The sequence below is a fragment of the Pleurodeles waltl genome, chromosome 6, assembly GCF_031143425.1.
Source record: "Pleurodeles waltl isolate 20211129_DDA chromosome 6, aPleWal1.hap1.20221129, whole genome shotgun sequence".
Lineage (NCBI taxonomy): Eukaryota > Metazoa > Chordata > Amphibia > Caudata > Salamandridae > Pleurodeles > Pleurodeles waltl.
The window spans coordinates 663,979,782-664,007,445 of record NC_090445.1 but is presented as its reverse complement, the minus strand read 5'-3'; the positions used below and the strand labels follow the sequence as shown (position 1 = coordinate 664,007,445).

General features: G+C 47.7%; 1 protein-coding gene and 1 long non-coding RNA gene across 4 annotated transcripts in view; one reads left to right on the top strand and one right to left on the bottom strand.

The window, feature by feature from the left end:
- ARHGEF40 (Rho guanine nucleotide exchange factor 40) overlaps positions 1–27,664 on the top strand; it is a 309,810-nt gene that overhangs the window by 130,588 nt on the left and 151,558 nt on the right. For all 3 annotated transcript variants that reach the window (XM_069239054.1, XM_069239053.1, XM_069239052.1), the window contains exons 8-11: positions 351–467; positions 1,969–2,067; positions 2,729–2,856; positions 20,155–20,293. In XM_069239054.1, the coding sequence (XP_069095155.1) occupies positions 351–467; positions 1,969–2,067; positions 2,729–2,856; positions 20,155–20,293 (483 nt within the window). The remainder of the gene's footprint in view (positions 1–350; positions 468–1,968; positions 2,068–2,728; positions 2,857–20,154; positions 20,294–27,664) is intronic.
- The window catches only part of LOC138300126 (uncharacterized), a 204,260-nt gene that overhangs the window by 98,820 nt on the left and 77,776 nt on the right, over positions 1–27,664 (bottom strand). The window lies entirely within an intron of this gene.

Below are 27,664 nucleotides of genomic sequence, written 5' to 3'. Positions count from 1 at the left end.
TAACAGCTAAATTGATAAATTACTTTAATTATTCCATACTTCGTAGGTGTCTTTAACTTATGCTTCCCAAGATGATCTGAACTTTGTACCAAAAACCGGGACATTTATTTAAAATTAAGAGAAGCGTCGGGACACAGGGACAGTCCTCTTAAAAACCGGAACTGTCCGGGGAAATCCAGGACGTCTGGTCACCTTAGGCCCAGGCATAGTCAACAAAGGTCCGTTCTTCTCAAAACAGTTGGTAGCAATAATCTTTTTTATCATGGGAGCTCGTACTGGCTGAGTTGTAGCTGCGCAGACTGTTCTTGGCCCTGTGCTCACTGCTCACTACGCACTGGTTTCTGTTTCAGGCCGTTGTGTTGACTGGACTGGAAGGTTTGACAGAGCACGTGGACGCACAGCAGCTGCCGCCCAGCCTAGGCGGGAAGCTTCCCTATTCACACAGCGAGTGGATGCAGAACCACAGGGTGAGCAACCGTGCCTGACACGCACTTATAGAAATAGGCTTGTGTATATTTTACTGTGTACGACATTCCACATGTAGCTGCTTTTTGGGCACTTGGCATGAGACATGCAGGTAACAGGAGGTCCTCGTCACCACCCTCGCTGAGGGTGACTGGCCCAGATAGGGATAGGTGGCCTAACTCAGGAGGTAGGAAGCAATCAGAGTGGCAGCATGTGCTCCTGGACATTTTGTGCAAGGGACCTGATCCTGGTGTTGGATGTGTGTGGGTCGACTGTATCTCGCCTCAGCCTGAAAACCTCAGTGGGACAAGAGGGTGGAATAAGGACTTGACATGACATCTGCAAAGAGGTAAATGGGAGTATTTGTAGCAAGTGGTAATGTGTAACACTAGGGACCCTTCAATGCAAGCACTTTCTTATTCCCCATACCTAGGAAAAAAAGGCCAGAGACAACATTTGCATAATAACCACATTCAGTGGCACGATGAAGTCCAGTATACTCAGTCCAGTTCACACTATAGGCTTTCGAACAGTGTGGTTCAGTAACCTGGGTGGCTCAGCTACCTGTAGGGCTTGAGAACCTTGCAGTGGCAGCTGCAGTGGAAAGAATGCTATGCTGTAGTGCAGCACCTTGGCCTAACCCTGAGAGAGATGCCATTTTGGAAGGTCTGGGCCACAGATAGAAAGACAGAGCGCAGTAGCAACCATATGAATGATGTGGAAAGCTGTAGCCTGGGTCCTTGAAACAGACTTAAGTCCAGAAATAATGAACACTTGAAGCATAGCAGTTTGAAAGGCACTGGCCCTCCAAATAACCTACTGGGTGGTAGCAGTTCAGCAGTCTCTGGTGTCTAGGGAAACCTCCCATGGTGGATGTCCTGTCCCCCAAAAAGGTTAGTAGGTAATTTTTTACTCCTCCTCCACACTCCGTCCCAGTGAAGAAAAAGCTTTGAAAGTGCTTAATGTAGCTCGATTTCCTTCAAACTTAAGGTCAGATTTGCAAGGCTGCGTGCACAACACCACACATCGAGAGTGGAAGCTGAGGGGCTCCAGGCTTCTGTTTGAAGGGGGTGCAGTGACAGTCACCCTACATCAGTCCCCGAGATGACTACAGAAATACACTGCACACCACCACAAGTGCATGCCACAAGTGCATATCTTAACATTTAGATGAGTCTCCCAGACAGAGGTCGTCATCATGTACATCTACAGGAACAAAAACAGTGAAACACTGTACACAGACCACACACAGTCACACATTCTGTGTTGCATCTAAATAGCAGAGGTCTTAGTGACTTTACTAATGTATATGTTATCTATTCTTTCACCCGCCCTTGCTCTCTCCGAACTACCTCCTCCTGTCCCTGCTTTATTTCCATTCATCCCTTGCACCTTTCTGTCTTGTGTCTCAACACCCATCCTCTGTCTCCCACTGCACTTGAACATCCCTCCCCCTCTTCCCTTGCATTCGCCACCTCTTGTTCTGTCTCCGTGCTCCTCTAGACGCTAGACTCGCTGTCTCAGCTCTGCTTGGAGGTCCTGCAGTCCCTGTTAGATGTTATTGAAGACTTGCAGCTGGAGACCTCAGCCGGAACCAGTCAGGTAAGAGGACCCATCCATCCCTCTGACTATATTCCTAATGTCAATGATTGCACCGGAAACCTTCAAGGGAATGACTTCCAAGCACACAACAGACAGACATCTTTCCACCTGTTCCCCTTCAGATGATAAGGTGCAAGCTGACAGCTTTATCCCTCCTTCCAAATGCCCCAATATGGCAAATGGCCCTTCACTGTGACATATGAGGGAGATATTGCCAATTCATATACCCCCATATTGGGCAACTTTGACATGTTTGGTTCAACCCAGACTTCCAGCAACTCTATTTCAATGTTTCTAGAAACTGGAACACGGAATAGGCTTTACTGGGGTTGGTGTTCTCTATGACCCAAACAGTCTCCCTGACATGAACACATACTAGTCCTCAATGCGCAGTTGTTCAACTTCACCCAAACGCAAACTAGGTATTTCAGTCAGGCTCACACTTCGACTGCAATAGATCAGCCCAAATCAGGACTGTTCAAGTCAAACCTAGTCACATAACCCTACCCATGTATAGAGAATTAACATGAGTTACTAGACATGTGAGCAAATACTACTGTCCCAATAACCACAGAATTCCTGTGGTGAGAGTCTGATGGAGAGACTCCTACTTGTGAGAAGTAGATACACTGTCTGATAGTGACGATCCCTTCTCTCACAGGAAATACAGACCCTGATCTCACAGCAACAGGAGACAATGATGAAGGTGCTGTCAGATGGGCGGCTATCTGAGCTGCAGAGGAATGGAGGATCACTTATCGCCCGACTGCAGAAATCCTGCAACCACAGGTTAGGACAACCCTAGGATCAGGAGAGGACCGTGGGAGCATTTTCCCCTTGCTGTTCCATCTTGTAAATTGACGGGGGCACATAGTAGTGGAAAAAGCATTTCTGCAAGTGGTGTGGCTTGTGGATGAGGTATGCTCACAGCCATATGGTCTGTGTAGTAAAGGCTGACTGTGGTGATTACCCAGGAAGGTGTAGGCCATTGGCCATATGAGCAATTTGGTGGTAAGGGTTATGGGCGAAGCAGTTTCCAGTGTGGACTCTTCCTGGTGTGTGCTGTGGATGCAGTTTGGCTGTTGATGACACTGCAGTTCTAGGATGTGTGAGTCCTAGTTTTGCGAGTGCTCAGTGTGTTTTTGAGTGTTATGGTTTCTAGGTGATGTGCGTTGTCAGTAGTACGTGTCCTGAGTGGTGAGGGCTTCAAGTGCAGTTGGCGTCTTGGCTGTGTACTGTAGTGGCAGTGGTAGGGGCCGAATGTTGTGGGATGTGTAAAGCTGGGCTGGTGGTGGTGTAAGTGGTGTCTGCTCTGGGGAAGTAGGTTCTGGTATTGTAGGCTGTAGTGGTTTCGTTTCTGACAGGTGTGGTCTTTGGGTGTTGTAGCTTATGTTTTGTACCTGTACCAGTCTAAAGGTTCTGTCATCAAAATGAAACAAAAGCAGGACCAGTGTCAGCCATCTAACAGGTACAGCCCAAAGCCTATCTCACATAGCCTGTCTCTCCATCTATGGGCATCGTTAGACTCCTTCACTGTTGATAAATAATTATCATTCACCAACCCACCAACCACTCTGAGGTGAATGTATGTTGGAACGACGCCTGCCGGAACAACGAATGCCTGAACAACGAGGTCGGAACAACGACCTTGTTGTTACCACGAATGCCTTTACCACGAATGCCTTAACAACGATTTTTCTTTTTAAAGGCATTCCTGGTAAAGGCATTAGTGATAGGCATGCATTGTTCCTGCATGCGTCCCTCCTGATCCCCCCACCCCCACCCCTAAAAAATTACCGCGACCCCCCACCCCGCTAAAACCACACCAACCCACCACCCTTGCCCACAAAACTACCCCAACCCCCACCTCCTCCCTAAAATTACTGCGACCCCCACCCTACCCCCAAAACCTAAAACAACCCCCACCCCATCCCTGAAACCTAAAGTACCCCAACCCCCACCCCTAAAACTACTCCGAGCCCCCCACCCTGCCCCTAAACCTAAACCCCTCCAACCCCCACCCCGCCCTCAAAATTACCCGACCCCCCCAACCCACCCCTAAAACCACCCCCACCCCTAAAACAACCCCAACCCCCACCCCATGCCTAAAACCTAAACTACCACAACCCCCACCCCTAAAACATCCCCAAACCCCACCCCCGCCCCTAAAACTGAAAATACCCCAACCCCCCACCCCGCCCTAAAAGTAAAACCCAAACCCCCTACCCCCACACCTAAAACGGAAAATACCCCGCCCGCCACCCCTGCCCCTAAAACTAAAACCCCAACCCCCGCCCCTAAAACTGAAAAAACCTTCACCCCCACCCCGCCACTAAAACTAAAACCCCAAACCCCCACCCCGCCCCTACAACGGAAAATACCCCGGTCCCCCGCCCATAAAACTAAAACCCCGACCCCCCCACCCCCGGCCCTAAAACTGAAAATACCCCGACCCCTGCCCCTAAAACTAAAACCCCGACCCGCCCCTAAAACTGAAAATACCCCCACCCGCCCCTAAAACTAAAACCCTGACCCCCCACACCCGCCCCGCCCCTAAAACTGAAAATACCCCGACCCCCACCCCTGCCCCTAAAACCCCGACCCGCCCCTAAAACTGAAAATACCCCCACCCGCCCCTAAAACTAAAACCCTGACCCCCCACACCCGCCCCGCCCCTAAAACTGAAAATACCCCGACCCCCACCCCGCCCCTAAAACTAAAACCCCACCCCTAAAACTGAAAATACCCGAACCCCAAGCCGCCCCTAAAACTAAAACCCCGACCCCCACCCCTGAAAACTGAAAATACCCCGACCCCCACCCCTAAAACTAAAACCCCGACCCCCCCCACCCCGCCCCTAAAACTGAAAATACCCCCACCCCTAAAACCCCGACTCCCCCGCCCGCCCCTAAAACTGAAAATACCCGACCCCCTTCCACGCCCCTAAAACCCCGACCCCCCCACCCCTAAAACTGAAAATACCCCGCCCCCCCACCCCACTTACCTGAGTTGTCGCCTTGTCCTCGTCAGCCGACTCCAACCCCCACCCCATCCCTGAAATCTAAAGTACCCCAACCCCCACCCCTAAAACTACTCCGAGCCCCCCACTCTGCACCTAAACCCCCAACCCCCCACCCCGCCCCTTAAACTAAAACCCCAACCCCCCACCCCTAAAACTGAAAATACCCCAACCCCGCCCCTAAAACTAAAACCCCGACCCCCCGCCCCTAAAACTGAAAATATCCCGACCCCCACCACTGCCCCTAAAACTAAAACTCCTACCCCCCACCCCACCCCTAAAACTGAAAATACCCCGACCCGCCCCTAAAACTAAAACCCCGACCCCCCCCCACACCCTCACCTAAAACTGAAAATACCCCGACCCCCCGCCCCTAAAACTAAAACCCTGACCCCCACCCCTAAAACTGAAAATACCCCAAACCCCGCCCCTAAAACTAAAACCCCGACCCCCTACCCCGCCCCTAAAACGGAAAATACCCCAACCCTCTACCCCTGCCCCTAAAACTAAAACCCCAACCCCCTACCCCGCCCCTAAACCTGAAAATACCCTGACCCCCACCCCTTTCCCTAAAACTGAAAATACCCCGAACCCCGCCCCTAAAACTAAAACCCCGACCCCCTACCCCACCCCTAAAACGGAAAATACCCCAACCCTCTACCCCTACCCCTGCAACTAAAACCCCAACCCCCTACCCCGCCCCTAAACCTGAAAATACCCTGACCCCCACCCCTTTCCCTAAAACGGAAAATACCCCGACCCCCCACCCCGCCCCTAAAACCCCGACCCCCACACCCCGCCCCTAAAACTGAAAATACCCCAATCCCCGCCCCTAAAACGAAAACCTGACCCCCCACCCCCGCCCCTAAAACTGAAAATACCCCGACCCCCACCCCTGCCCCTAAAACTAAAACTCCGACCCCCCCCACCCTGCCCCTAAAACTGAAAATACCCCGACCCCGCCCCTAAAACCCCGACCCCCCCACGCCCTCCCCTAAAACTGAAAATACCCCGACCCCCACCCCCGCCCCTAAAACTAAAACCCGACCCTAAAACTGAAAATACCCCGACCCCCACCCCGCCCCTAAAACCCCGACCCCCCAACCCTAAAACTGAAAATACCCCGAACCCCGCCCCTAAAACTAAAACCCGACCCCCCACCTCACCCCTAAAACTGAAACCCTGACCCCCACCCCGCCCCTAAAACTGAAAATACCCTGACCCCCCACCCCGCCCCTAAAACTAAAACCCCGACCCCACACCGCCCGCCCCTAAAACTGAAAATACCCCAACCCCCACCCACGCCCCTAAAACTCCGAACCCCCCACCCCGCCCCTAAAACTGAAAATACCCCGACCCCCCCACCCCACCTACCGGAGTCGTCGTCTCGTCCTCGTCAGCCGACTCCCTTGTTTGTGCCTTAACCACGCATGTGCGTTGTTCAGCACATGCGTGGTTAAAGCACAAAACAACGAAGTCGTGGTTAAGGAAAGCGTAGTTCCACTTTCGTTGGCCACGACTTCCTTGTTGCGGAGTCGGCCTTCAGGGCGTTTCCCCTCTGAGGTACCTCCAAGTTATCATGTTCATCCCTGTCTAAAACCATTTAATTAATTGACAAATCTAGTTAAAATGCCCAACATCATTATCAGTATCTTTGTCTGAAGGTAAAGTCCAACCACCCAAAAAATACAGGTAAAGTCACAAAAGAACCAATGATGCAGGGTTGTAGGATAAGAAAGGTATTTTCTTTTTCATCAAAAGATAGAAAATATAGTGGAGAAAAGGCCATTCCATCTGTTAATGTACAATTTCTGCTTTTCAGATTCCCCTACAATGACATCCCCTGTTCTGGCTTAATGTATAATATAAAGGGAATGGGTCCTGCCGCCTTTCTTTCTCACTCTGCTCAAATTTTGACAATTTTGAACGCAGTAGTTCTAATCAGTGCAATGCTATCCCACTGATGAGATCATATCAAGAAATGCCTTCCTCAATCATCCATTCTCATTATCAATTTTCTTAACCTAAGAGCCCCTATCTCTCCATATATGATGGATTGTAGCCCAGTTTTCATAAAGTGGGCAAAAGGAAAAATCCCTGCCCTGAAACCAGGTTGAAGTGAAACCTTACATCATCCTAACCCCTTCTCCACACAGAAGAGACTATATTGGTGTAGGAAAGTACCATCTTGCCTGGCATGTTACCCCCATTTTTCACTGAATATATGTTGTTTTAGTTGTATGTGTCACTGGGACCCTGCCAGCCAGGGCCCCAGTGCTCATAAGTGTGCCTAAATGTGTTACCTGTGTTATGACTAACTGTCTCACTGAGGCTCTGCTATCCAGAACCTCAGTGGTTATGCTCTCTCATTTCTTTCAAATTGTCACTAACAGGCTAGTGACCAACTTTACCAATTTACATTGGCTTACTGGAACACCCTTATAATTCCCTAGTATATGGTACTGAGGTACCCAGGGTATTGGGGTTCCAGGAGATCCCTATGGGCTGCAGCATTTATTTTGCCACCCATAGGGAGCTCTGACAATTCTTACACAGGCCTGCCACTGCAGCCTGAGTGAAATAACGTCCACGTTATTTCACAGCCATTTTACACTGCACTTAAGTAACTTATAAGTCACCTATATGTCTAACCTTTACCTGGTAAAGGTTGGGTGCTAAGTTACTTAGTGTGTGGGCACCCTGGCACTAGCCAAGGTGCCCCCATATTGTTCAGGGCAAATTCCCCGGACTTTGTGAGTGCGGGGACACCATTACACGCGTGCACTACATATAGGTCACTACCTATATGTAGCTTCACAATGGTAACTCCGAATATGGCCATGTAACATGTCTAAGATCATGGAATTGCCCCCTCTATGCCATCCTGGCATTGTTGGTGCAATCCCATGATCCCACGGGTCTCTAGCACAGACCCTGGCACTGCCAAACTGCCTTTCCCGGGGTTTCACTGCAGCTGCTGCTGCTGCCAACCCCTCAGACAGGTTTCTGCCCTCCTGGGGTCCAGCCAGGCTTGGCCCAGGATGGCAGAACAAAGGACTTCCTCTGAGAGAGGGTGTTACACCCTCTCCCTTTGGAAAATGGTGTGAAGGCAGGGGAGGAGTAGCCTCCCCCAGCCTCTGGAAATGCTTTCATGGGCACACATGGTGCCCATTTCTGCATAAGCCAGTCTACACCGGTTCAGGGACCCCGCAGCCCTGCTCTGGCGCGAAACTGGACAAAGGAAAGGGGAGTGACCACTCCCCTGACCTGCACCTCCCCTGGGAGGTGCCCAGAGCTCCTCCAGTGTGCTCCAGACCTCTGCCATCTTGGAAACAGAGGTGCTGCTGGCACACTGGACTGCTCTGAGTGGCCAGTGCCAGCAGGTGATGTCAGAGTCTCCTTTTGATAGGCTCATTCAGGTGTTGCTAGCCTATCCTCTCTCCTAAGTAGCCAAACCCTCTTTTCTGGCTATTTAGGGTCTCTGTCTTTGGGGATTCCTTAGATAACGAATGCAAGAGCTCATCCGAGTTCCTCTGCATCTCTCTCTTCACCTTCTGACAAAGGAATCGACTGCTGACCGCGCTGGAAGCCTGCAAAACTGTAGCAAAGTAGCAAAGACGACTACTGCAACTCTGTAACGCTGATCCTGCCGCCTTCTCGACTGCTTTCCTGGTGGTGCATGCTGTGGGGGTAGTCTGCCTCCTCTCTGCACTAGAAGCTCCAAAGAAATCTCCTGTGGGTCGAAGGAATCGTCCCTCTGCAACCGCAGGCACCAAAGAACTGCATCACCGGTACCCTGGGTCTCCTCTCAGCACGACGAGCGAGGTCCCTTATATCCAGCAACTCTGTCCAAGTGACTCCCACAGTCCAGTGACTCTTCAGTCCAAGTTTGGTGGAGGTAAGTCCTTGCCTCCCCACGCCAGACTGCATTGCTGGGAACCGCAACTTTTGCAGGTACTCTGGCCTCTGTGCACTTCCGGCGGAAATCCTTTGTGCACAGTCCAGCCTAGGTCCACGGCACTCTAACCTGCATTGCACGACCTCCTAAGTTGTCCTCCGGCGGCGTGGGACTTCTTTGTGCAACTTCGGGTGAGCACCGTTTCACTCCACTTCGTAGTGCCTGTTGCGGCACTTCTGCGGGTGCTGCCTGCTTCTGAGAGGGCTCCTTGTCTTGCTCGACGCCCCCTCTGTCCCCAGACGCAATTGGCGACATCCTGGTCCCTCCTGGGCCACAGCAGCACCCAAAAACCCTAACCGCACGATTTGCAGCTAGCAAGGCTTGTTGGCGGTCTTTCTTCAGGAAAACACTTCTGCACGACTCTCCACGGCGTGGGGGATCCATCCTCCAAAGGGGAAGTCTCTAGCCCTTGTCGTTCCTGCAGAACCTTCAGCTTCTACTGTCCAGTAGCAGCTTCTTTGCATCCACAGCTGGCATTTCCTGGGCATCTGCCCATCTCCGACTTGCTTGTGACTTTTGGACTTGGTCCCCTTGTTCCACAGGTACCCTCGACTGGAAATCCATCGTTGTTACATTGCTGGTTTGTGTCTTTCCTGCAGAATTCCCCTATCACGACTTCTATGTCCTTTGGGGAACTTTAGTGCACTTTGCACTCACTTTTCAGGGTCTTGGGGTGGGCTATTTTTCTAACCCTAACTGTTTTCTTACAGTCCCAGCGACCCTCTACAAGGTCACATAGGTTTGGGGTCCATTTGTGGTTCGTATTCCACTTTTGGAGTATATGGTTTGTGTTGCCCCTATCCCTATGTGTCCCCATTGCATCCTATTGTAACTATACATTGTTTGCACTGTTTTCTAATACTATTACTGCATATTTTGGTATTGTGTACATATATCTTGTGTATATTTGCTATCCTCATACTGAGGGTGCTCCCTGAGATACTTTTGGCATATTGTCATAAAAATAAAGTACCTTTATTTTTAGTATATCTGTGTATTGTGTTTTCTTATGATATTGTGCATATGACACTAGTGGTACTGTAGGAGCTTCACTCGTCTCCTAGTTCAGCCTAAGCTGCTCTGCTAAGCTACCATTATGTATCAGCCTATGCTGCTAGACACCCTATACACTAATAAGGGATAACTGGGCCTGGTGTAAGGTGTAAGTACCCCTTGGTACTCACTACAAGCCAGTCCAGCCTCCTACATTGGTTGTGCAGCGGTGGGATAAGTCCTTTGCAACTACTTACCACTTTTGTCATTGTACTTTTCATAAGAGAAAAATATACAAAACAAGTTCAGTGTATGTACACCTAACCAAAAAGGTTTGCATTTCTTTTCTCACTTCTTTTCTAAAGTGCTGAAAAGTACTTCTAAACTTTCAAAAAGTTCTTTAAAAGTTTTTAAAGTTTTTTTCCCCTGTCTTTCTAAAAGTTCTGACAAACTTTTTTTCTTTTTTCTGTCACTAAAACACTTTCTAAAATGTCTGGCACAGGCCAAACTGTTGATCTGTCCAAACTTGCTTATGATCACCTTAGCTGGAAAGGAGCAAGGAGTCTCTGCATAGAAAGAGGTTTAAGTGTAGGGAAGAATCCCCTCAGAGAACTATTGGTTAACATGCTTATAGAACAGGATAAGGCTAGAGGTGCCCCATCTGTTGAAAAAGTAGCTAATGGTTCACAATCTGATCCAGGGACACCCCTAGAAAAAGAGTCAGGAAAGAAACTTCCTAGCCTGCCCATTACAAGACAGCCTAGCATAGTTGGTACTGATGTAGAGTCACACCATACTGATAGTGTTGTCTCACATCATAGCAAGAGTATTCCTTCACATCATAGTAGAAGTGATGTTTCTGTTAACCAAGCTGTTAGGATGCCCTCTGTAAGGGATGGTTCTCCTTCTGTACATTCTCACCATACTTCTGTTTCAAGGAATGTCCCACCCACCCACCCTGATGACAGATTGTTATAAAGGGAGCTCAATAGATTGAGAGTGGAACAAACCAGACTGAAGCTCAAGAAGCAACAGCTGGATTTGGATAGACAGTCCTTAGAAGTGGAAAGGGAAAGACAGAAATTGGGTTTAGAAACCCATGGTGGCAGCAGCAGTATTCCCCATAGTCATCCTGCAAAAGAGCATGATTCTAGGAATCTGCACAAGATAGTTCCCCCTTATAAGGAGGGGGATGACATTAACAAGTGGTTTGCTGCACTTGAGAGGGCCTGTGTTGTACAGGATGTCCCTCAAAGGCAGTGGGCTGCTATCCTATGGCTATCATTTAGTGGAAAGGGTAGGGATAGGCTCCTTACTGTAAAAGAAAGTGATGCCAATAATGTTGCAGTTCTTAAGAATGCACTCCTGGATGGTTATGGCTTAACCACTGAACAGTACAGGATGAAGTTCAGAGAGACCAAAAAGGAGTCTTCACAAGACTGGGTTGATTTTGTTGACCATTCAGTGAAGCCCTTGGAGGGGTGGTTACATGGCAGTAAAGTTACTGATTATGAAAGCCTGTATAACTTGATCCTGAGAGAGCATATTCTTAATAATTGTGTGTCTGATTTGTTGCACCAGTACCTGGTAGACTCTGATCTGACCTCTCCCCAAGAATTGGGAAAGAAGGCAGACAAATGGGTCAGAACAAGGGTGAACAGAAAAGTTCATACAGGGGGTGACAAAGATGGCAATAAGAAGAAGGATGGTAAGTCTTCTGACAAGGGTGGGGACAAATCTAAAAATGAGTCTTCATCAGGCCCACAAAAACACTCTGGTGGGGGTGGTGGGTCCAAATCCTCTTCTAATCAAAAGAAAGAAAAGAAACCATGGTGCTATTTATGTAAAATAAAAGGCCATTGGACAACAGATCCCAGTTGTCCAAAGAAAAGCACCAAGCCTCCTACCACTACAGCCCCTACTGCTACACCTAGTGTCCCTACTAATAGCAGTGGTGGTGGGAGCAAACCTACTAATAGCCGATCCAAGGGAGTAGCTGGGCTCACTTTTGGTAACTTAGTTGGGGTTGGTCTTGTTAGGGAGACCACAGAGGCTGTGTTAGTCTCTGAGGGGGCTATTGATTTAGCCACCTTAGTTGCTTGTCCCCTTAACATGGATAAGTACAAGCAGCTACCCCTAATAAATGGTGTTGAGGTTCAGGCCTACAGGGACACTGGTGCCAGTGTTACTATGGTAATAGAGAAACTGGTCCACCCTGAACAACACCTACTTGGTCACCAGTACCAAGTAACCGATGCTCACAACAACACACTTAGCCACCCCATGGCTGTTATAAATCTCAACTGGGGGGGGGGGTTACTGGTCCAAAGAAAGTTGTGGTAGCCTCAGATTTACCTGTAGACTGTCTACTAGGAAATAATTTGGAGACATCAGCTTGGTTAGATGTGGAGTTGGAGGCCCATGCAGCAATGCTGGGCATCCCAGGGCATATTTTTGCTTTAACCAGGGCTCAGGCCAAAAAGCAAAAAGGACAGGGTAACTTGGATCCTGGAACAATGGACCAAGTGCTCCCTAAAGCTAGGGCTAGTAGAAGTAAAGCACTACCTACTATCCCTCCCTCTACAGTGGATTCTACTTCTGAGGAAGAAGAATTTCCACCATGTGCAGAACCTACACCAGAGGAGCTGGAAGCAGACACTGCTGAGCTTTTGGGTGAAGGGGGGCCTGCCAGGGAGGAGCTGAGTGTGGCACAGCAAACCTGTCCCACACTAGAGGGTCTAAGACAGCAAGCTGTCAAACAAGCTAATGGGGATGTCAGTGACTCTCACAGAGTTTACTGGGAGGACAACCTCTTGTACACTGAAGCAAGGGATCCTAAACCTGGAACTGCCAGGAGGTTAGTGACTCCTCAGGAGTACAGAAAGTTCCTCCTAACTCTAGCCCATGACATTCCCCTAGCTGGACATTTGGGACAAATGAAAACTTGGGACAGACTTGTTCCCTTGTTTCATTGGCCTAGAATGTCAGAGGACACAAAAGAATTTTGCAAGTCCTGTGAAACCTGTCAAGCCAGTGGCAAGACAGGTGGCACTCCAAAGGCACCCCTTATCCCACTGCCTGTGGTTGGGGTTCCCTTTGAAAGGGTAGGGGTTGACATAGTTGGCCCCCTTGACCCTCCTACTGCTTCAGGCAATAGGTTTATCTTGGTGGTAGTGGACCATGCCACCAGATATCCTGAAGCAATTCCTCTAAGGACCACTACAGCACCTGCAGTGGCAAAGGCCCTCCTGGGAATATTTTCCAGGGTGGGCTTCCCAAAAGAGGTGGTATCAGACAGGGGAAACAATTTCATGTCTGCTTACTTAAAGGCCATGTGGAAGGAGTGTGGTGTGACATACAAGTTCACTACACCCTATCATCCACAAACAAATGGACTGGTGGAGAGATTTAACAAAACTCTCAAAGGCATGATTATGGGACTCCCTGAAAAACTCCACAGGAGATGGTATATCCTTTTACCATGCCTCCTTTTTGCTTACAGGGATGTACCCCAGAAAGGAGTGGGCTTCAGCCCCTTTGAACTCCTCTTTGGACACCCAGTAAGAGGTCCTCTAACACTTGTTAAGGAGGGTTGGGAACAACCTTTAAAAGCTCCAAAGCAAGACATAGTGGACTATGTACTTGGCCTCAGATCAAGGATGGCTGAGTACATGAAAAAGGCCAGTAAAAGCCTTCAGGCCAGCCAAGAGCTCCAAAAGCAATGGCATGACCAGAAGGCGGTTTTGGTTCAGTACCAACCAGGGCAGAAAGTGTGGGTCTTGGAGCCTGTGGCCCCAAGAGCACTCCAAGATAAATGGAGTGGACCCCACACAATTGTTGAGAAAAAGGGTGAAGTCACCTACTTAGTTGACATAGGCACTGCCAGGAGTCCCCTTAGGGTGCTCCATGTCAATCGCCTGAAACCCTACTATGACAGGGCTGATCTCACCCTGCTCATGGCAACTGTTGAGGGACAGGAAGAAGAGAGTGACCTTCTCCCTGATCTCTTCTCTTCCACAGAACAAGATGCTCTAGTGGAAGGTGTAGTTTTGGCTGATTGTCTTACTGCTGAGCAGAGAGACCATTGCTTAAATCTCCTGGGTCAGTTTTCTGAACTCTTCTCTACTGTGCCAGGTACCACTTCTTGGTGTGAGCACACTATAGATACTGGAGACAGCTTGCCTGTCAAAAGTAAAATCTATAGGCAGCCTGACCATGTCAGAGACTGCATAAAGCATGAGGTGCAGAAAATGTTAGAACTGGGAGTGGTTGAGCAGTCTGAAAGTCCATGGGCTTCTCCTGTGGTACTTGTACCAAAACCTCATTCCAAGGATGGAAAGAAGGAAATGCGGTTTTGTGTAGACTACAGAGGTCTGAACCAGGTAACCAAAACTGATGCTCACCCTATACCCAGGGCAGATGAGCTCATAGATACACTGGCATCTGCCAAGTATCTAAGCACTTTTGACTTGACTGCAGGGTATTGGCAGATCAAATTATCAGAAGATGCTAAAGCAAAAACTGCATTTTCAACCATTGGAGGCCATTACCAATTCACAGTAATGCCTTTTGGATTGAAAAATGCACCTGCCACTTTTCAGAGGTTGGTGAATACAGTCCTGCAAGGGCTGGAAGCTTTTAGTGCAGCATATCTGGACGATATAGCTGTCTTTAGCTCCAGTTGGGATGATCACCTGGTCCACCTATGGAAAGTTTTGGAGGCCCTGCAAAAGGCAGGCCTCACTATCAAGGCTTCAAAGTGCCAGATAGGGCAGGGGAAGGTGGTTTATCTGGGACACCTGGTTGGTGGAGACCAGATTGCACCACTTCAGGGGAAAATCCAAACTATTATAGATTGGGTTCCCCCTACTACTCAGACCCAGGTGAGAGCCTTTTTAGGCCTCACTGGGTATTACAGGAGGTTCATTAAGAACTATGGGCCTCATTCTAACTTTGGAGGACGGTGTTAAACCGTCCCAAAAGTGGCGGATATACCACCTACCTTATTACGAGTTCCATAGGATATAATGGACTCGTAATACGGTAGGTGGTATATCCGCCACTTTTGGGACGGTTTAACACCGTCCTCCAAAGTTAGAATCAGGCCCTATGTCTCCATTGCAGCCCCTCTTAATGACCTCACATCCAAGAAAATGCCTAAGAAGGTATTGTGGACAGCTAGCTGTCAGAAAGCTTTTGAGGAGCTGAAGCAGGCCATGTGCTCTGCACCTGTCCTGAAAAGCCCTTGTTACTCTAAAAACATCTATGTCCAAACTGATGCATCTGAATTAGGAGTAGGGGCAGTCCTATCACAACTTAATTCTGAGGGCCAGGATCAACCGGTTGCTTTTATTAGTAGGAGGTTGACCCCTAGAGAAAAGCGTTGGTCTGCCATTGAGAGGGAGGCCTTTGCTGTGGTCTGGGCACTGAAGAAGTTGAGGCCATACCTGTTTGGCACTCACTTCATTGTTCAGACAGACCACAAACCTCTACTTTGGCTAAAACAAATGAAAGGTGAAAATCCTAAATTGTTGAGGTGGTCTATATCCCTACAGGGAATGGACTATACAGTGGAACATAGACCTGGGACTACCCACTCCAATGCAGATGGACTCTCCAGATATTTCCACTTAGACAATGAAGACTCATCAGGTCATGGCTAGTCTTATTGTCCTTCGTTTGGGGGGGGGTTGTGTAGGAAAGTACCATCTTGCCTGGCATGTTACCCCCATTTTTCACTGTATATATGTTGTTTTAGTTGTATGTGTCACTGGGACCCTGCCAGCCAGGGCCCCAGTGCTCATAAGTGTGCCTAAATGTGTTACCTGTGTTATGACTAACTGTCTCACTGAGGCTCTGCTATCCAGAACCTCAGTGGTTATGCTCTCTCATTTCTTTCAAATTGTCACTAACAGGCTAGTGACCAATTTTACCAATTTACATTGGCTTACTGGAACACCCTTATAATTCCCTAGTATATGGTACTGAGGTACCCAGGGTATTGGGGTTCCAGGAGATCCCTATGGGCTGCAGCATTTCTTTTGCCACCCATAGGGAGCACTGACAATTCTTACACAGGCATGCCACTGCAGCCTGAGTGAAATAACGTCCACGTTATTTCACAGCCATTTTACACTGCACTTAAGTAACTTATAAGTCACCTATATGTCTAACCTTTACCTGGTAAAGGTTGGGTGCTAAGTTACTTAGTGTGTGGGCACCCTGGCACTAGCCAAGGTGCCCCCACATTGTTCAGGGCAAATTCCCCGGACTTTGTGAGTGCGGGGACACCATTACACGCGTGCACTACATATAGGTCACTACCTATATGTAGCTTCACAATGGTAACTCCGAATATGGCCATGTAACATGTCTAAGATCATGGAATTGCCCCCTCTATGCCATCCTGGCATTGTTGGTGCAATCCCATGATCCCACGGGTCTCTAGCACAGACCCTGGCACTGCCAAACTGCCTTTCTCGGGGTTTCACTGCAGCTGCTGCTGCTGCCAACCCCTCAGACAGGTTTCTGCCCTCCTGGGGTCCAGCCAGGCTTGGCCCAGGATGGCAGAACAAAGGACTTCCTCTGAGAGAGGGTGTTACACCCTCTCCCTTTGGAAAATGGTGTGAAGGCAGGGGAGGAGTAGCCTCCCCAGCCTCTGGAAATTCTTTCATGGGCACACATGGTGCCCATTTCTGCATAAGCCAGTCTACACCGGTTCAGGGACCCCTCAGCCCTGCTCTGGCGCGAAACTGGACAAAGGAAAGGGGAGTGACCACTCCCCTGACCTGCACCTTCCCCTGGGAGGTGCCCAGAGCTCCTCCAGTGTGCTCCAGACCTCTGCCATCTTGGAAACAGAGGTGCTGCTGGCACACTGGACTGCTCTGAGTGGCCAGTGCCAGCAGGTGACGTCAGAGACTCCTTTTGATAGGCTCCTTCAGGTGTTGCTAGCCTATCCTCTCTCCTAAGTAGCCAAACCCTCTTTTCTGGCTATTTAGGGTCTCTGTCTTTGGGCATTCCTTAGATAACGAATGCAAGAGCTCATCCGAGTTCCTCTGCATCTCTTTTTTCACCTTCTGCCAAGGAATCGACTGCTGACCGCGCTGGAAGCCTGCAAAACTGCAACAAAGTAGCAAAGACGACTACTGCAACTCTGTAACGCTGATCCTGCCGCCTTCTCGACTGCTTTCCTGGTGGTGCATGCTGTGGGGGTAGTCTGCCTCCTCTCTGCACTAGAAGCTCCGAAGAAATCTCCTGTGGGTCGACGGAATCGTCCCCCTGCAACCACAGGCACCAAAGAACTGCATCACCGGTACCCTGGGTCTCCTCTCAGCACGACGAGCGAGGTCCCTTGAATCCAGCAACTCTGTCCAAGTGACTCCCACAGTCCAGTGACTCTTCAGTCCAAGTTTGGTGGAGGTAAGTCCTTGCCTCCCCACGCCAGACTGCATTGCTGGGAACCGTGACTTTTGCAGCTACTCCAGCCTCCGTGCACTTCCGGCGGAAATCCTTTGTGCACAGTCCAGCCTGGGTCCACGGCACTCTAACCTGCATTGCACAACCTCCTAAGTTGTCCTCCGGCGTCGTGGGACTCCTTTGTGCAACTTCGGGTGAGCACCGTTTCACTCCACTTCGTAGTGCCTGTTGCGGCACTTCTGCGGGTGCTGCCTGCTTCTGAGAGGGCTCCTTGTCTTGCTCGACGCCCCCTCTGTCCCCAGACGCAATTGGTGACATCCTGGTCCCTCCTGGGCCACAGCAGCACCCAAAACCCCTAACCGCACGATTTGCAGCTAGCAAGGCTTGTTGGCGGTCTTTCTTCAGGAAAACACTTCTGCACGACTCTCCACGGCGTGGGGGATCCATCCTCCAAAGGGGAAGTCTCTAGCCCTTGTCTTTCCTGCAGAACCTTCAGCTTCTACTGTCCAGTAGCAGCTTCTTTGCATCCACAGCTGGCATTTCCTGGGCATCTGCCCATCTCCGACTTGCTTGTGACTTTTGGACTTGGTCCCCTTGTTCCACAGGTACCCTCGACTGGAAATCCATCGTTGTTGCATTGCTGGTTTGTGTCTTTCCTGCAGAATTCCCCTATCACGACTTCTATGTCCTTTGGGGAACTTTAGTGCACTTTGCACTCACTTTTCAGGGTCTTGGGGTGGGCTATTTTTCTAACCCTAACTGTTTTCTTACAGTCCCAGCGACCCTCTACAAGGTCACATAGGTTTGGGGTCCATTTGTGGTTCGCATTCCACTTTTGGAGTATATGGTTTGTGTTGCCCCTATCCCTATGTGTCCCCATTGCATCCTATTGTAACTATACATTGTTTGCACTGTTTTCTAATACTATTACTGCATATTTTGGTATTGTGTACATATATCTTGTGTATATTTGCTATCCTCATACTGAGGGTACTCCCTGAGATACTTTTGGCATATTGTCATAAAAATAAAGTACCTTTATTTTTCGTATATCTGTGTATTGTGTTTTCTTATGATATTGTGCATATGACACTAGTGGTACTGTAGGAGCTTCACTCGTCTCCTAGTTCAGCCTAAGCTGCTCTGCTAAGCTACCATTATCTATCAGCCTATGCTGCTAGACACCCTATACACTAATAAGGGATAACTGGGCCTGGTGCAAGGTGTAAGTACCCCTTGGTACTCACTACAAGCCAGTCCAGCCTCCTACAATTGGTGCTTAGTGCAAAGGTCGCTGTGGGAGGTATGGGCTGTGTCTGTTATAGGCTGTAGAGTGTATGGGCTTAGGTGGTGTGAGTTATGGCTGCAGCAGATGGTATGGCTGTTTATGGTGTAGGTTGTAGGTGGTACGACTAATAGCTGTGGGATATGTTTGGTGTGCAGTTCAGATAGTGTGGACTTGGGCGGTGTGGGATTTGATGGTATGGGATGTGGATGGTGTTGGATGTGCGTGGTGCAGGCTTCAGATTGGCTGTAGGCCTTATGTGTTCTTGGTTATATAGTTGCGGGAGGTGTTGGCCATAGTGGCTTAAACTAACTGCCAGAAGAGTGGGTTAAAGAATAGCATGGGGAACTGTGAATAGTGTAACGTGATGTGGGTCCTTGTTTGTGTAATTAGGATCTTGTGAGCCCACTGATAAGAATAGTCTTGTTGATGGATATAGGAGGCTAGCGCTCCTTGTGTTGTGGTCGTTGGTGAAGTGGACTGCAGAAAGTGTGGATCTGTGGCACTATGCTATTAGATGAGTGGGCTAAAGCATAGCTTGGGGAAGTGTGAATGGTGTAACGTGATGTGAGTGGTGTGGGTCCTTGTTTGTGTGATTAGGATCTTGTGGGCCCGCTGATAAGAATAGATTATTGTTGATAATGGATATGGGAGCCTAGCACTACTTGTGTTATGGTCTTTGGTAAAGAGGGCTGCAGGAAGTGTGGATCTGTGGCACCGCGCTATTAGATGTGTGGGCAACTGGGCCTTTGGTTTGGATTCCGAATTCTTTGGGTGGCGTGTGCTGGTGCTAGGGTAGTTGTATGTGTTGCAATTGGGACAGGCCGTGGGTTGTGTTACCTGCCAGTTGTGAATGGTATGTTCTCCGTTGAAGCAGCAGGTAGTGTGGCCTTTTTTATTACGGTTCATAGATGTCTTGTGCAGGTGATTTTTGGTGTGGTACCGTGTATATTATGTGTTGGCAGCAGTGTTGGTAGAGCTGTGTAGTCACTGGGTGATGTGGTGTGTAAGGATTCACCACACACAACACACACAACTACACTGACACATGCAGCATAAACCAACACAAATATCCCACACCTCCAATAGCTCACTGCCACAGGTGCCCCCTATTGAGAGTGTGAACTGCGGGGTCGTATGTCTAAATATCATATAGAGAAATATTGGCTGATATCAATATTGTGTCCTACATATCGGATAAAAATTGTCCCAATGGGCGTACACTAAGGATTATGAACTCCAAAGGCGCAATATTTTTGTAAACAGTATTAATAACATGATTGATATGTCAGACAATATTCAACAATATTATGATATCACTCGAACTCTGGTGGTGTAGACTGTGTGAGATATTGCGATGTGGGTGGTGTGTTGTAACTGGTATTGACTTTAACCTTCTACCTATTGATTTCTTAGGACAGATGTTGCTTCGGCATTTGGTCTCTATAATGAGGTGGACAACACCATCCACCGTCTAGTGCAACTCTCAAACCAGAGGCTGCGCAACCTGGAATCTGACCTGGAACGGGTTCGAAGTCAGGAGGAGGTGGAAGGGGTAAGAAAACCCTGGAATGAGTCACGTGCATGTCCCCTATGTCTGCAGGTAGCCTGGTGGTTGCCTTTTAAATTGCTGGTAGTGTCCCATGCAAAAGCATGTTTGACACCATTATTAGGCCACAACCTCCCCGGTTTTGCTAGGAAAACCTATGAATAACTCTGGTTTGTCAGTAGTTAAAAGGGCAAGGCAGTCCTTTGCTGGTGAATCACGACCAATGGTTGCCGCTTTGACACTTGACTGATTGTGCGAGTGATTGTCCATTGGTTTCTGTGAGCTGGAAGCCTGTGCTTGTCCTTTGGCTGGAGCTGTACTACAGCCAGTGGATACTCCTTTGACTGTTGTTGAACTTGTGCCAGTGGTTACTCCTCAGTCTGCTGGCATACCAGGGATGGTGGGAGACCTTTGAGTCCTGAATTTTGGCAGGACGGTGGTTTCCACTTTGCCTTTCATTAAGTTCCACTACTGCACCTTTGACGGTTGGTGATTCTTCTTCAACCCCTTGAAGGCTAGAGCTGTTAGGAGACTTTTCCTTGTGGTTGTTTTTTGTTTTACATTTTTCAAAACGCCAGGACGCTTCCATCTGGGTTAAATGTTTGTTCCCTGTTCTGTTTTTTCATGTCTGTATTTTCACATATTTATCCCTGTCATTGAATTTGCATAACTTATACTCTCTCGAACATCCTCATGTCTTTCAGTAAAGATATATTTTTCTGTTCTGACTGTGATTCCAATACCACTGGCAGTACATTTTTTCCTCCTTTGTAGTAAATGTTCGTTAGAATTCGCTTCCCTCTTCTTGAGTTTTGTACAACTCGCAACGCTCATTGCCACAGTTACTAGTCCGATGTATATGTTTGTTTAACGTTACATGCCCTTTCATGATTATGTTTGCATTCTGTTCATTAACGTTTCATCTTTCTTGTCCATCATTTTTTTATCAGTTTTCAAGCACTGCATCTTCCTCTGGCTGTTAATTTTATGGAACACCTCTTTGCCAGTTACATATTTCGTTGACTTTGAATCTTTTTCAGTATCCTCTCGACAAGAACTCCCAACTTTCCCATCCATTTAGAGGAATGCACACGTCCAGGTAGTCTGTTTTGCCACAGTAGCAACCTACTCATTACCCAGAATTCTTTGCTGTAGGTGTGGATCTTGAATAACATGTCCTTTGTGTCTCCCGTCCATTGTTGTAAGTGCTCTCAGTAAGTCTGAAAATATTGTTGGTGGCTTCTACTTTTACCCCCCTGTGATATACAGCCATTAGTTGGGCTAGTACCTTCTTGGATAAACAGGTTGTTTGTTCTAGTCGTGTTGTTTTTGTCTTTAGTTGGAATATAACCCGTCAATGCCGTCTCAGGGGGTCTTGTTTTCCTGTCTTATACTGATCACCCTTACCTTTGTGCTTTCTCTTATTGCATTATTTGAGGATGGCTTCTGTCAGCATACTGTGTGTTTCGTGTACCAACACGTGGACAACTTTATATCTGTTCCTTATATTTTCAAACGCATCCATGCGTAATAAATATATCGGCTTTGGCTGCTTGTTCCTAAGCCACATTCAGTTTACTCCAGTATCGTAATTCTGGCTTTAGAATACTTTATTTTTGCTGGGTCTAGAGCGTTTGCCGTGATATCTCTTTTCAGTTTTTTTTTTTATAACTGAGCCGAAGCCTAACTGCCAGTTGGTCTCTCTGAGGCATAATTGAATGCCTGTTCCCGTGTTTTGAGTGTCGGTCGGGGCTTACGGTTGCTATTGAATTGTGAGAGACTGGTGAAACCCTGACTCATGGCATTTCAGACAAATATTTGTGAAGTGCAGACTGGCGGCAAAGAACGAAGGCGTGCCCGGCAGTTTCTTCAGTTTCTGTGTGTTCTGGGGCAACTTCGAGCTATTGTGTACATGGTTTTTGCAGCCTCTAGGTTCTGGCAGCTGGACCTCCCTTCACGTTCCGAGGTTGCCCCTGGTTTCCGGGGCTCTCATGCGCTTCCGGTGTTGTCTCTGGTTTTCTGGCTGCATGTGGTTTCCGCCTCTGTCTGTGGTTTCTGGATCCAGATCCTATTTCTCACGCTGTGAGTGATTTCTTAAGCTTCCTTCGTCGTAGTACGTTACTTGGAGTACTGATGCCTCCCGGTGGCGACTGAGAGCATCGCAGATACCCAACTGCAGACCTCTAGCTCTACGATGAGTTAATAATTATTATTATACTAATATCATTAACAAAAAAATGGCATCATGTGACTTTTGGTCGATATCGGCATTACAGAAAATCTCGTGACAGAATTAGAAGAAATTACAATATGATCGTTCACCCCGGTGCCTTTCACAGTTAATAATAGGACCTGTGACCACCATGGCCAACTTTTAATTCACTGACACATTTAATCCCAAGAAAAGGTCTCGGTACAGCGTGGTGCCTTTAGTTCACAGTGGCAGCTAGTGTTTTTTTTTTTATAAATGATGGGGCAGAAGTATAGACTCAAAGAAAATTAAAAAAAGTTAAAAAATTGAGCCAAATAGGAATTTTAGATCGCTAATTTCACTTGTGTGCTGAAAACTATAGGTTCTGCCGCTGAATTGATATAATACATTCTTTCATGGTGTGTCAAACAAGGGTGTCGCTTCCATTGGATCTTAGGTGTTTTCCCAGCAAGAAAACTTTGACAAAATTGTGTCACCAGTGGTGAGTTTTATTGCACAAATTTTGGCTTAAGATGTCTATGTAGCCCTAGGTGAGAAAGTTGGCAAAGAAAATGGAATTCCAAGTGTTCCGTTATTTTTTATAGCATTTCTCCCCATTTCTATATTTCACATCCTTTCATGTGTCCATCCTGCCCCTTACAAGTAGATTTAGAGGCGCATACTATGAGCGAGAGTCTCCTTGGAGGGTTGCGGTGGGAAAATAAAGAAATTCCTATTTTCAGGCCTCATGACAGCAGAGATACGGAGAGACTCAGTACCGCTGTTATATCATCGGGGTGTTTGCTAAATTCTTTCCCACCTACTTCTGTTCACCTCCCCTCCCCATACACCTGTATCCTATGTGGCACGTTCCTCTCCTTTCCCTTTGTCTTGGTCGTACCGCAAGTAAGTAGAGTGTTGGCTTTAAGTGCTGTAGGACACGAGAAAAATGCTGTTTTAGCCACAGATTTCTCCTCCAGTGAAGCGACACAGAAGCCTAAAGGCTGAAGGACACCCGGACTGTAAATGTTGTTTTGATTCACGGGAACCGATACATTTGCTTTAACAATTCCTGTTTTGGAGCACTGAGCAAATATCATTCATTTGTTGAATTTAACTACGGACTGGAGAGGAGGGGAAGTTAGAATGAGAGTGGCAGGTATGGGAAAAGTATGAGGGCTGAGTGAGCACAGGAAAGTGAGGGATGGGAAGAAACCTGAAGTAGGAAAGATGATGGGGGGGGGAGAAAGGGGATGTAGTAAGAAGGAACGAGGTAGTGTGTGGTGGACTGGAAAGAGGTAAAAGAGAAAGAGGGCAAAACGAGGCAGACCTAGACATACATTGCATGTCTCAGGACCTCTGAGGCTTGGGGCCTGATTTAGAACTGGGCGGACAGGTTAATCCATCGCAAGGTGATGGATATCCCGTCTGGCAAAATCTAAATCCCATTCTATCCTATGGGATTTTGATTTCAGAGGACGGGACACCCATCGCTGTTGTGACAGAGTCACCCACCGGCCGAGTTCTGAATCAGGCCCTTAGTCAATAAGACACAGAAAAGAAGTAAGATGACCAAGAAGCAGGGAGAGGAACAGTGGTAAGATAAAAATCAAGGGAGAGGGAATATGAGTGGAATTTAATGGACAAACAGAGGTAATGTGGAAAACAAGTTAAAACATAGTGGGCCTGATTTAGAGTTTGGCAGAGTGGTTACTCTTTCACAAACATGAAGGATATCTCATCTGCAGTATTACGATTCCAATAGGATATAATAGGATTGTAATAAGGCGGACGGGATGTCTGTCAAGTTTGTGAGGCAGTAACCCCTCTGCAAAACTCTAAACTAGGCCCTGTATACTTCAGCAGGCTAATGTACATGCTGCACAGATCAGAGAGTAACCTGTAGGCTGCATGTCAGGCTGCAGGCTCAATCAGTCCTGGGCTGACCCGGGCTTTGATCCTTCCCAGCAGATAAAATGTGTCCTACTGAGTTTAATAATAAATGAGAGGGCCAGTTATTCAGGTTTTTAGAGACAATAACACGCACAACATCCTCTTAAAATGATAATTATTGTTGACGGAAAATTTAAAGAATTGCGCAGAAGGTAATTTCAATATAAGTGATTAAGGTACAACGCTTTCTGTTCCAAACGGACTCCACTTCCTCGGATTTCCTGGCTGATGTTCCTTTAATAAGCTGGCCGGACTGGTGCATTGTCAGCCACGTCTGGTTGTGCTTTTCAGAAGCACCCATCATGGTACCAGAGCATTTATGTTAGACTATATTTCTGACTGATATTTTGTCACACCAGTCAACGCAGAAGAAAGTAACGAATCACGGAATAGGCGTCCCATGGTCCAAAGCCGGTCACCTCAAAGAACAAGGCAAACGAGGGCAAGCGGGGGAATGGCAAACCTCTATGAGAAGAGAGATCCTGGGAGAGGAGACTACGCATGCATGACACTCCTGCTTGTTGTTTGACGGGGGTAGTAAACTCCTAGGTAAAGCGCACTGCAGACGTAGGGGCGGCAGTGTGTAATTAATCATGCACGCATATTCCTAAGCCGTTGATTTGCGGCACTCACAAATGCACTCGGTGCTTTTACACAAAGCCTTGTAAACTCTTTTTCCGTGAACAGTCAGAGACACACTGCCCATTGTGGGGAGCCATTTTGAGGGTTTAGATGTTTCCTCTAGTGAACGCCTGCTGGCTGCTCTGCTACCGCGATGCATAGATCCAGGTGAAATGCAAGTGAATCATCCTCACCGTCCAATCGCTGCTGTCAGAGCGCTGCAGACGCGGGGGGGGGGAGTGAAGCTCTTATCCCGCCCCACGTGAGCCTCCATTGGCTCAGCTCACCCTGGCAGCTGGTGACTCACTGTTACTGGTGCCCGCCAACCTCAAGCTAGACAGAGCCTGCAGCCCGGGCTGGTATTTAGTTTTAAAATAGACTTTCTGTTCTGATGAAAGTACCGGGGAGCACCCAGAAAACCCTTGGCCGATTTGGTTGGTTCGCGAGTATTAAAGTACCCCGTGATGAGCAGGAGAATGTAGTATTTCTACTCGTGAATATTTTTGGATTTGAGTTGAGTTATGTTATCTTACATTACGTTATGTTCTGTTGGAGATAGCTGTATAGTACACGTTGTGCCCCTGGCAAAGACCTGCCTCCCAAACTTGTGTCTGATGATTCCATCACAGATCATGGACTGCTTCACCTATTATTGATAGCGCTGCTATTGTGTAGCAAGTTATTCATATCAGACTTCAATGCGCTGGAGTATAATATTGTAAGCTTGACATCACTAATGCTAGTATTAGTGAATTGTGCTGTCTGAATGTTAACAAGGGGACGATTTTTAATACAGCAAGTGTAAATTTGGAGAATGCCACAGTATCCTGCATCTGTGAATCAAATGATAGCTTAACTCATATTAAGTGCCAGTTCTGCTACTGGTCTAGCTGGGTGGGGCAGCACACATTAAGGAGCATAGTGAGGTTTTTGTCTGTACCTAAGATCCTAATTTTATCGCTGTTTAGAAAATGGACAATCCTTATCACTCAAAGTGTAATCGCTAAAAAATAGTCACTCTTTATAGGCATCTCTTTCAACCTACTGCTTAAGTCAGCCAGTCAGGATATGGTCAGCATACAACTGGTAACAGACATTCCACTATTCAGGCGTGATAGGGTTACCATGTAAAGTTAAAGGGGTTAGGAAACATGGCAGAGCCTTGAGGATTTGCGAGAGTATGATCCTGATGAAGGGACTGTATATCTTTCCCTTAATGTGCATACATCTTTTAGGTGAGTACTATGTATGATCAATCCCCATAAGAAAAAGTGAATGCATTTACTGATTGCATGTGGCGTTGAATAATGCCCTAACCAGCTGCTGGCATATCTGGGCTGTGTTAAATGGATGGAGTGGTTTCTTTGTGATGTGTTCTGTTATAAGCATATATATATGGTGTGACCTGAGGGAATTGCTGCTGTGAGCATAGCACTACCCACCTATAGCACATACACGTGCTTCATTGAATGTGTTACGTGTACTGGTGAATGTGGGTGACTGTCATGTATCAGCGTGTATGTGTATACGTGGCACATCTGTATTGTGTTGGATGTTTGAGAAGTGTTCTGCCTCGTGCTTTTTTGACTGTCTTGTTTGTGATGTCCACTGGAGATGATGTAGTGTTATGAGACTAGGAGTGCTAGTACTTTTGTGGTTCTGGGCAAACTTAAAAGAGAGATTACGGAGCCTGCTGGGAGGTGTTAAGGTGTGTTTCTTGAGGAATATGATGTAATCGGTGATTTAGTGTGTGATTCTATGCTGAGGAATAAAGACGTCTACTGAAGAGCTCTTTGATTGGCATGTTTTTTGTATGCTCTTGGGCTGGGGAGGATGCGATCACTGGTGACGAGTAAGGAGATACGTGCTCCAAAGAAACAAGGCTGCTATACCTGTGTTTGCAACCCCCCAGCAGACTGCTTGTGTGTGCCACATGCGCTTGGCTCAAACAAGCAGGTCAGAGTCAGCCAGTGTGGAATCGAATCATCGCTGCAGCCCTTATACAGCCCTTCAGGACAGGGAAGGCCCTGAAGAGTAGAGTGTTCAAAAGGCCCACCAGAATCCAGTGGCAAAGCAGAAAGAAGAAAGACTGTTCATGTGCCATATCACACAGCCATCATCAATACAAACAAAATGCTTAAGGCAGTGACAACCAGGTATGATGCAAAAAGCTAAGTGTGACAGTGATCAAGTTTGAGAAAAAGAGTCATTACTTGCCATCTAGAAAGAGGGCAATGATTTACGACCTCTGCTTGGACAGGATGACCCAAGCGCAAGTAAGCGACCTATGCTTGTAGAAATTGCAGTTGCCACTTGTAGAAATTGCAGTTGCCACCAGTAAGCAGCTGCCACCACCTGAACAGCATATACTCTCAGCAGCAGTAGGAAAGAGCGTGAAGTATGACGCAGCTGCATTTCTGAAACCAGCACCACCATCAACTCTGCCAAGAAACCGAATATTGACCCAAGATGGGCTGCGAGGATCGAGGCATTGGATGACTTCATAGATGCCCTAGAAATAGTAGACGATAACAAAATTGGTAAGTATTTAATTAACCTTACTGGTGATGGAGTAAAAGAAGGCTTGAAGAATACCCCGCAGACTGATGTAG